The sequence below is a fragment of the Aquarana catesbeiana genome, linkage group LG01 (genome assembly GCF_042186555.1).
Source record: "Aquarana catesbeiana isolate 2022-GZ linkage group LG01, ASM4218655v1, whole genome shotgun sequence".
Lineage (NCBI taxonomy): Eukaryota > Metazoa > Chordata > Amphibia > Anura > Ranidae > Aquarana > Aquarana catesbeiana.
In genome coordinates, this window is record NC_133324.1 from 900,998,772 (window position 1) to 901,010,130 (window position 11,359).

The window sequence follows — 11,359 nt, forward strand, 5'->3', positions numbered from 1 at the left end:
CAAATCTCAAAAAGAGGCTCGGTCCTTAAGTGGTTAACAAACCATGGGATTCCAAAATTCTGACATTCTTTTATGAACCCTTTGCAAATAACCAACGTGTCTCCATATGAAAAACAGATGAATTGTTTGGATTTGAGATGCTATGAAGAAATGTTTTTGTGGTTTTGTCCTCAGAATATCCCTTGTGTGAATTGTACGGTTTAACGAATTGCTGTGCGCTGGCTCCCACGGGTTTTATGTCATTGATTGTTTTCTAAGTAAAAAAAGAAATTCAGACTGCAGGGAAGGCGCACACTCAGGATGTGGGAATTGTGATCAGATTACAGCCATACAAAAAAACGGGGATTAGGAAGAATACAAATCGCACTGCAAAATATCGCGTGTAGGTACAAAGAGATTAAAGTGCCATCTAGTAAGTTTAAACCATGTTAAAACTCACAGTACATATCTGGTAGAAAATCGAGGCCCCTGGAGGTGATCACATGGCTGAAGAAGTTCTGGGACCCTGTGGGTATAGGGTGGTAGTAATGTCAGCTTGGGGGCGGACCGCCTCTACATCTCCTCCAACCCTGTGAGTGCCTTCAACGGCCCTGATTTGCTCCCAGATATATAATGTGAGTTCCAAACTGCCCACTAGATGGCGATATAATCCCTTTCTACACACACATGCAGTCGGGGAAATCGCATGCGATTCGGATGGGAATCGCACCACATTTCTGTTCAAATTGCATGCGATTCTTTGCAGTGCGATTTGCACCCATTCATTTTGTATTGATGCAAATCGCACCGCAAAGTATCTGTTTTGGTGTCGGGGCATTTGGGCAAGTACCGATGCTCGCTCAAATGCCTGGTATCGGCATCAATATCGGTGCATCCCTAGTGTACAATTCTTCCAATAACTGCACAACAAAAAGTACAATTTTAGGGCTTGTTTATGATATAGAGCGTGTGTCAGCCCACAAAATACACATGTGTGTCAAAGTATAACTAACGACAAAACTTTCCTAGTTTTGGATAGAGGGATTAGAAGACATGTCAGTTTCTACTGCTGTCTGGGCCCCCCGTTAGGAAGATTCCCCTCTTCCCAGGATTTAGAGACCATGCCGTTAATATAAATAGGTTTGATTGTTATTATTACTATTATACAGGATTTTTATAGCACCAACAGTTTGCGCAGCGCTTTACAACATGAGGGCGGACAGTACACTTACAATACAATTCTATACAGGAGGAATCGGAGGGCCCTGCTTGTTATGCCCCGTACACACGGTCGGATTTTCTGACGGAAAATGTGTGATAGGACCTTGTTGTCGGAAATTCCGACCGTGTGTAGGCTCCATCACACATTTTCCATAGGAATTTCCGACACACAAAGTTTGAGAGCAGGGTATAAAATTTTCCGACAACAAAATCCGTTGTCGGAAATTCCGATCGTGTGTACACAAATCCGACGCACAAAGTGCCACGCATGCTCAGAATAAATAAAGAGATGAAAGCTATCAGCCACTGCCCCGTTTATAGTCCTGACGTACGTGTTTTACGTCAGCGCGTTTAGAACAATCGGATTTTCCGACAACTTTGTGTGACCGTGAGCCAACATCCGTCGGAAAAAATCCTAGGATTTTGTTGTCGGAATGTCCGAACAAAGTCCGACCGTGTGTACGGGGCATTAGAGCTTACAATCTATGCAACATTCTGTGAAATTGCTTTTATTCTGGGCTTGGTGGTATATTATTATTATTATTATTATTATTAACAATTTTTTTTTTTATAAGGTAAGATGCCGCTCAAAACTGACCGAGAGCTTCAGATGTGGATATAACTGTGTATGGCCTTGGACATGTGTCGCCCAGCTCCGGTTGTGACCAAGCACCAGTAGGCAGGTCAGAACACGAGGAGGCGTGGCCGGAGCAGCGCTGGCTGACGCGATACACCGTTCTATCCACATTTGAAGCACTGGGGTCGGTTCTGAGCGTCTTACCCTACGGTTGTCCACGGTTCTGAATTAGTGCCTGACATCATACCCGTAGGCACACTTGTTATCCTCCAGCTTTGAGCGGCGCTCCAAGTCCACAGATGATCATACTGTGGATTATTATGGCATCAGATCTTTAGGTGTAACACTGAATTGATGTTTTCTTGTTTCAATTTAAAAAAAAAAAAAGGAAATGCTCAGAAAATTTTCTGGAAAACATAAACTTGCCAGAAAAAATGAATAGGTAATTCCTGTAGCACAGCCCCTTCCTTTTCTTGCATAGATCTCTCCTCTTTTGAGAGTGTCTAATTACTATCTTGGCTGGCACATCTCCCCTGCCCATCCCTTCACCCCCCCCCAAGGCCCCTTTCAGACTACCGACTTTGCTGCAATTTTATTGCGATTTCGCGGCCGCAATTTTGACGCGATTTTAGGGAATGCCTCTGTAACTCGCACAGGGACAGTACAGGGACTACTTTGAAGTCGGTGCGACTTGAAGTTGCACAGATATGAACGGTACTCATTGGAAATCATGGTACATCTTGTCATGCGACTTTGCAGTCCCAAGTCGCAGGACAAGTCGCACAAGTGTGAAAGGGGCCTAAGTATCCTTTTTATGTAGCCTCCTGGGGGAGGGGAGCGAAGGGGAATACTATAGATTGTCAATTGAGTGACCACTGTGAGTCTGCTGGAGCTGTTCACATATCTAAATCTGGCCTTAGGTGGATCAAAATTCTGCCGGAACCTGCCAGAATTTTGATCCACAGTGTTTATTGGCAGGCTGGTTGTACTGAAGTCGATCCATCAATCAACCTACCTGTCAGGTCTTTTTCATGCGATCACTGCCAGTGGCTATAGCCGCCGTCACTGATCATTGTATTCCGATGGCTGGGAAACCTCCTGCTGTCAGAATACGATCGTGCTGTGGGAGGTATTTCCCCATCAATACTGACTGCATTATTGGTATTAATATAGGAATTGAGCATTTTTTATTCCTTCAACCTGAGAAATAAAATTGTATAAGATATGGCTTGCTTAAGATGGCGGCTCCTAGCAGACGTTTCGGGGCTTTTTTGATGCCTTCACAAGGGAGGCTTTTACAGAACATTATCTAAAATGTAATATCCTATACAAGACATATCTCAGTGCAGGCGGTGAGGATGAGCAATGCTGCCCAACATACAGTGGATGTAAAAAGTCTACACACCCCTGTTAAAATGTCAGGCTTCTGTGATGTAAAAAAAATGAGACGAAGATAAATAATTTCAAAACTTTTTCCATCTTTTAAAAGATATGTAAAGGTTCCTTTTTTAAAAAAACCATAGAACCCCTTTACAACCTCTTTTAATGTGACCTATAAACTGTACAACTCAATTGAAAAACAAACTGAACTCTTTTTGGGGAGGGAAGTTATAATAAAAACTAATATAATATGGTTGCAGAAGTGTGCACACCTTACACTAATACTTTGTTGAAGCACCTTTTGATTTTATTACAGTACCCAGTCTTTTTGGGTATGAGTCTATCAGCATGGCACATCTCCTCCAACATCTCCAAGTTCGCCTCTAGGAACATGTTCTACTCCTATTTAGGGTGTAATGTCTAATGCCTAGTACACACAATAAGAACATCGGACAAAAATTACTGCTTTTCCGATAATCTGATCATTAGCACACAGCTTTCGAGAGCCGATGTGAAGGGACAAGCAAGAAAAATGTTCTTGTACGATAACAGAGCGAAAGATTTTCGTGTAATTAGTATGGTAATTGTACGAAAAAAATCATGTATCCAAGACCAAGCATGCTCGGAAATGAAAGAATTCATTACAATACATTACATCACTTCTGAAGTTGTATTGTGTCGTACGAGAAATTTCGAAACTTTAGTAACCTATTGGTTTTCAATCTGAAACTGGTGACACACCCATGCCATTTGATTCCTGTCCGAATTCACAGTTCGCGCTGCGATCTGCGAATCGATCTGGGGGTGTCATTAACTTTGTATTGACACCCGCAGCGGTTCGCAGAGGGCAGTGTGAACTGCCTGTGAGGGAGATGCGATGAGAGCACGGGAATCGCGCTGGTTGCCGCATCGCAGTAGTGTGAACTTAAGCTGAAAATCATACGAAAAATGCTGCATACGAATTGATCGTACGATAATCGGAACATTAGTACAGAGCTTTCGAGAGTCGATCAGGACAGTTCATCCGATATTATTCTATTGGACATGCACAGAAATTTTTTTTGTACGATGCCAGATCGTACAATTTTCGTTTAATCAGTACACTTATCGTTTGAAAATGCAATACAAATGCATTACAACACATAACATCACTTCCGAATTTTTATGCTGTCGTACGGGAATTTTCGTGACTTTAGTAAACCTATCAGATTCGACGTGAGATTAGCATGCAAAAAAAAACGGACGATCATCCGTCCGATAATCGGACCGTGTGTACCGGGCATTAGGCTTAGTTCAAACGGCAGGAAAAGGGCGGAGTCTGGCAGTAGACACAGTCTCTGAAAGTGCCCAAATGTGTTCTGCTGAGTTCCTAGCATGTTCCTAGTATAAGTATAACACATGGATCCTTTCACATCTGTCTTTTCAGCTGAGGAGCTTACAGTCTGCACACAACCGCATTCCAAGTTCAGTTTGGGTGAAATCCAATGAACCTACAAAGCTGTTTTTAAGAGATAAGAGAGTGTACCTGTATATATTGTGCATGGGTGGATTATCTCCAAACTATTTAGGTTGTATGCCTTTTGTATTTGGGGAAGAGAAGTTGTGAGGAAAAAGTGCTAACAACATTTTCAGCTGCTGCTGTTAACATAAACACAGTGCTCGTGATGTCTGCTGACCTTTCTGGTGACTTTGTTATAATAATCAGTCTGTTGTCTTTAGGTTGGGAAAATCCAGCCTGGCAGATAGACTTCCACTCCACAAGAACAGTCTGTTGGGGCTGTCTGCAAAACTCTGAAAATACTCAGGGCATATTGTAGACCAGTGATTGGCAATTGATGTATAGGGGTGCCTCAATTTCGACCCCCCCCCAACCACACATAATGTTTAGTATACAGTATCTCACAAAAGCGAGTACATCTCTCACATTTTTGTAAATATTTTATCAAATCAAAACACACAGCCATTAATGTCTAAACCGCTGGCAACAAAAGTGAGTACACCCTTAAGTGAAAATGTCCAAATTGGGCCCAAAGTGTCAATATTTTGTGTGGCCACCATTATTTTCCAGCACTGCCTTAACCCTCTTGGGCATGGAGTTCACCAGAGCTTCACAGGTTGCCACTGGAGTCCTCTTCCACTCCTCCATGACAACATCACGGAGCTTCCGTTTGAGGATGCCCCACAGATGCTCAATAGGGTTTAGGTCTGGAGACATGCTTGGCCAGGCCATCACCTTTACCCTCAGCTTCTTAGCAAGGCAGTGGTCATCTTGGAGGTGTGTTTGGGGTCATTATCATGTTGGACTTCTACCTTGCGGCCCAGTCTCCGAAGGGAGGGGATCATGCTTTGCTTCAGTATGTCACAGTACATGTTGGTTTTTATGGTTCCCTCAATGAACTGTAGCTCCCCAGTGCCGGCAGCACACATGCAGCCTCGGACCATGGCACTCCCACCACCATCATTGACTGTAAGCAAGACACACTTGTCTTTTTGTAGTCCTCACCTGGCTGCCGCCACACACGCTTCACACCATCTGAACCAAATACGTTTATCTTGGTCTCATCAGACCACAGGACATGGTTCCAGTAATCCATGTCCTTAGTCTGCTTGTCTTCAGCAAACTGTCTGCTGGCTTTCTTGTGCATCATCTTTAGAAGAGGCTTCCTTCTGGGACGACAGCCATGCAGACCAATTTGATGCAGTGTGTGGCGTATGGTCTGAGCACTGACAGGCTGACCCCCCACCCCTTCAACCTCTGCAGCAATGCTGGCAGCACTCATACGTCTATTTCCCAAAGACAACCTCTGGATATGATGCTGAGCGTGTGTACTCAACTTCTTTGGTCGACCAAGGCGAGGCCTTTTCTGAGTGGAACCTGACCTATTAAACCGCTGTATGGTCCTGGCCACTGTTCTGCAGCTCAGTTTCAGGGTCCTGGCAATCTTCTTATAGCCTAGGCCATCTTTATGTAGAGCAACAATTCTTTTTTTCAGAAGCCCAGAGAGTTCTTTACCATGATGTGCCATGTTGAACTTCCAGTCAGCAGTGTGAGAGCGATAACGCCAAATTTAACCACTTACGGACTGCCTGCCGCAGTTTTATGTCGGCTGTTTGAAGGAGGATATCGTTGTTATGGCAGCAGCTAGCTGCCATAACCCCGGTATCCCCTTCTTCAGCGGGCAGTCCGCTACAAGATTAAAGTGGTCTCAGCGGCGGATCGGCCTCCCGCTGCAATCCGGTGCCCCGCGGAGGCGATCGCGTCCTGTCGCTAGCTATGGATGGAGATGAGTGAGGGGAAGATGGCCCCACCCGTCTCCATACAATTGCTGGGCAGAAGCGACATCAAAACATTACTTCTGCCCACAGCTCTTAAAAGGCCATTTTTTTTTTTAAATATTTTTTTTTAAATGACAAATTTTTTTCATTTTTTTTATTGCATTTTAGTCTAAATATGAAATCTGAGGTCTTTTTGACCCTAGATCTCATATTTAAGAGGCCCTGTCATGCTTTTTTTTATTAAGGGATATTTACATTCCTTGTAATAGGAATAAAAGTTGCAACTATTTTTTTTTTCAAACAGTGTAAAAATAAAAGGTAAAATAAATAAGAAAACATTTTTTTTTTTTAAATGCGCCCCGTCCCGTCGAGCTCGCGTGCAGAAGCGAATGCATACGTGAGTAGCACCTGCGTATGAAAACGGTGTTCAAACCACACATGTGAGGTATCACCGCAATCGGTAGAGCGAAAGCAATAATTCTAGCCCCAGAGCTCCTCTATAACTCAAAACATGCAACCTGTAGAATTTTTTAAATGTCGCCTATGGAGATTTTTTAATGGTAAAAGTTTGTCGCCATTCCACGAGCGGGTACAATTTTGAAGCGTGACATGTTGGGTATCAATTTACTCGGCGTAACATTATCTTTCACAATAAAAAAAAAAAAAAATGGGCCAACTTTATTTTTTAATTCAAAAAAGTGTGTTTTTTCCAAAAAAAGTGCTATTGTAAGACCGCTGCGCAAATGCAGTGTGACAAAGTATTGCAACGACCGCCATTTTATTCTCTAGGGTGTTAGGAAAAAAACGTATAATGTTTGGGGGTTCTAAGTAATTTTATAGCAAAAAAACTGTTTTTAACTTGTAAACAACAAATCTCAGAAAGAGGCTTGGTCCTTAAGTGGTTAACACACCTGCTCCCTATTCACACCTGAGACCTTGTAACACATGACAGCGGGGAGAGAAAATGGCTAATTGGGCCCAATTTAGACATTTTCACTTAGGGGTGTACTCACTTTTGTTGCCAGCGGTTTAGACATTAATGGCTGTGTGTTATTTTGAGTGGACAGTAAATTTACACTGTTATACAAGCTGTACAATCACTACTTTACATTGTAGCAAAGTGTAATTTCTTCAGTGTTGTCACTTGAAAAGATATAATAAAATATTTACAAAAAATGTGAGGGGTGTACTCACTTTTGTGAGATACTGTTTGTAATGCTGGAGAGGACTGCCATAAACTGCAGACATATAAAAAATCGGTCGGGAGGCTGGGGATATGCTACAGGTTTGGTTGAAGATTGGAGACCTGCTACAGAAAACAGTGAGAGTGATGAGGTAATATTTAATGAAGTTGGAGAGATCACTGCAATTACCCTTTACAAACCAATGCTTCCACTCCCACTGCAGACTGCCGAGTTTTGAGGCGTGTATCATATACATAGTCTTCGGCTGAAGATTGGACATTAGGGGTGTAGGCAGACCTCTACAGCTAGTCAGAAATAGGTATACTTTTAAAAAAGTGGTGTTTTTGTATGTTTATTTTACTATAATCAGGACTTTAATATTTTCACTTTTTTTTTTTTTTTTAATTCATTTTCATTGTTTTAGTTTGGATAATATCAAATGTTGCATATTAATAATACGTATTTCGCACAAGCTAGTGGATCTCTAGGCTCCTTTTCCCATGTTTACCTATCCTTTGTGTTGGGGAAAAAGAAAACCAGCCTGTTAACAGAGTTTAGTAATTTACAGTTTACAATGAATGAATTGGAACAATCACTCCACCTGCTTGCTGTGATGAGATGGCAGTCTGAAGTTTGAAAGGGCCAGTCTGAAGGAAACCAGCTTCTTCTTTTGCTCTCTGTAGAAAACCTATTAATGTGCTGTGGGACGAATACCATTGAGGAACCCCATCATAAATGTTTTATACACCTAATAGAAGATATTAAAATCAGTTTTAGGAAATGTAAAATGCATTTGTTAACCCCCCAAAAAATGGATCCTACTCCTTTAAAGCATTTTATACAGCACAGTGCTTGTGCTGTGTAATTTGGACCCCAGTAATACCTTTAAAAAAAAAAAAAAACCTGGCTGATCCTGCCAATTTCTCCCTCCCCTATGTAAACCGACCACAATAATCATGGCTGCTGAGCCCTGGCACCGTGGTCAGTTTACGTGCCTCCGTCATCCGCAGCCTGCTCTTCTGTGTCTGTCTCCTCTGTGCCACTCCATCCCCCTCCTGCTGCAGGAATATCCAATATATTTTTATACTATCCGTTTTGTCTCCTAATACAGTGATCCCCTGTCTCTGTGTTTTTATTAAAAAGAATTCTCCCTTTACCGTATCTCACGGCGGCTCCCGGCGGTCACGTCCCCCTGCTTCTGTCAGACGGGCGGAGAGGAGACACGGCCGGTTACATGAGCCACCGTGAGATACGGTAAAGGAGGAATTTTTTTAAATAAAACACAGAGACAGGGGCACTGTATAAAGAGACAGAACGGATTATGTAAATGTGTGAAAGTTGGTTAACAACCACTTTAATAAAAAAAAAAAAAAATGGATTTGATCGACTTTGTAAAACAAAGAATTCTTTGGAATGCATCTGGGCTGTTCAAGCAAAATATTTTTTACCGGCCTTTTACAGGGATATCTATGGTCCCCAGTCACCATTTTGTTCAAACCGCTCCATATACTTCTCTCCTTATGTACAGATGACCTTTTGATAATGCAAAAAGTTCAGGTTTACTTGCCACAGTACCTATTCCTTTTTTTAAATATAATTTTTGCTATAGGGTGAAAATGCTGGAAATTCAAGTGGGGGATAAATTCATGCTTATGTTATCCTTTGGTAAATGTATGCTATAGTCATTATTGCTGCTGGGAAATGGAGTAAACGAAATCTTAAGATTTAACAGGAAACCTAACTTTTGGAGTTGATTGATTACATTACGGTGTGTGTACTATGTAGAGAAGTACTTGGAGGAATGCCATGTCTTCGTACCGACACATCTTAGGCCTCCTACAAATTCACCATAGCATCCTTCTTTGCTTCACCACAATGAGGAAGATTTACTAAAGCTGGAGCACACAGAATCTGGTGCAACTATGCATAGTAACCAATCCGCTTCCAGGTTTTATTGTCAAAGCTTAATTGAACAAGATGAAGTTAGAAGCTGGTTGGTTACTATGCACAGCTGCACCTGATTCCGAGTGCTCCAGTTTTGGTAAATCTCTAATGGTCATTTCCAGTTAGGAATAGATTAAGGATGGGCAGAGCAGTTACTACCTGTAGCACTGCCTGTTACCACAGGGAGAATTAGGTGGGTGGTGGCTTTTTGGTTTTGATTCTGTACCACCGTTGCTTGTAGAGAAAATTCAATAAAGAGTGCAAAGGAAGTCCAATCATCCTATAGAAGTTCTGTGATGTGCACCCACCATGCAGGGTTTTAATACTCTCTTGTGATTGTTACAGGTGATGCATAAATTGGATGTGGAGCAAACCTTCCAGATAGAGGAAAAGTCCCAAAAACATCAAGTGTATAAACTCAAGTTTCACTTCCTACCATATGAATATTACCGTCAAGAAAAATGCTTGAGACCTGAAGACGTTCTCCGATTCATGGAGACCAGGTTGGTTCTGTTTCATTGGGTGAGGGCATAGGATGTGTAGATCATCTTTGCAAAGTGTTTTGCCTTTAGGCTCCTTTCACGGGGGTCGGAATCCACCTGCTCAGCGGGTGATCTCTCCCCGCTGATCCCCACTGAGCAGGCAGATGACAGGTCCATGTCTGCTCTGCTATGTAGAGTGGATAAGAACAGAGCCCTTCTCTTCTATGGGACAATCTGATTGTCATCCAATCCAACCTGCTGGATGGATGGCAAACGTATCTCCATACGTCTGTTTTCAGTGGATTTTGACGTATCGGATGCCCATCTGCCGCCCCATAGAGGACAATGGGTGGCCCAATCGTGTCCGCCTGAAAAACGAACAGGCAGAACCTATCGGTCCGCTGGTGTGAAAGGGGCCTAAAGAACTATTTCAAGGCAAAAAGAAGAAATTATTGATTTCATTCCTCCAATACATTTACATTTCCTCATGTTTATCTCTTGCTGCAAGTACAAAAGTATAACTGTGAGAAATGTATTTGCATAGTCTGGTTGAAAAAAGACACAAATCCATTTAGTCCAACCAATAAAAAGGGGAAAACAAAAACAAAAAAATTTTTACAATCCTATATACACAATCCCATACCCACAGAAGGAAGTCAAAAAAAAAAAAAACCCAGCAAAGCATGATCCAGTTTGCTTCAGCAGAGGAAAAAATTCCTTCCCGATCCCCCAAGAGGGAAACGGATATTCCCTAGATCAAATTTACCCATAAATGTTAGTATCCAGTTATATTATGTACATTAAGGAAAGAATCCAGGCCTTTTTTAAAGCAATCTATGAAGCTGGCCAGAACCAGCTGTTGAGGGAGTCTATTCCACATTTTCACAGCTCTTACTGTTGGAGAGTAAATCTTTGTCTTCTGTGATGACCTTAAAGTGAACAACTCAACACCAAGTTCACTATATGGACCCCCTTCTGTATTTATACATGTTGATCATATCCCCCCCTAATCTCCTCTTATCAAGAGAATAAATTCAGTTCCTCTAATCTTTCCTCATAGCTGAGCTCCTCCATGCCTCTTATCAGTTAGGTTGCTCTTCTTTGCATGTTCACCCATTTATCCTTTTTGAGAACTGGTGCCCAAAACTGGTCACTGGTCTTCATATTCCAGATGAGGTCTTACCAAATGATCTCTCCTCTCTCTCTCTCTGTCTCTGTCTCTCTCTCTCTGTCTCTCTCTCTCTGTCTCTCTCTCTCTCTCTCTCTCTCTCTCTGTCTCTCTCTCTCTCTCTGTCTCTCTCTCTCTCTCTCTGTCT

At 42.2% G+C, this 11,359-nt stretch overlaps 1 protein-coding gene across 1 annotated transcript in view; it reads left to right on the forward strand.

Annotated features, from left to right (window-relative positions):
- The window catches only part of POLR1A (RNA polymerase I subunit A), a 228,670-nt gene that overhangs the window by 131,265 nt on the left and 86,046 nt on the right, over positions 1 to 11,359 (forward strand). The window contains exon 27 of the mRNA XM_073610963.1: positions 9,907 to 10,064. Within this exon, the coding sequence (XP_073467064.1) occupies positions 9,907 to 10,064 (158 nt within the window). The remainder of the gene's footprint in view (positions 1 to 9,906; positions 10,065 to 11,359) is intronic.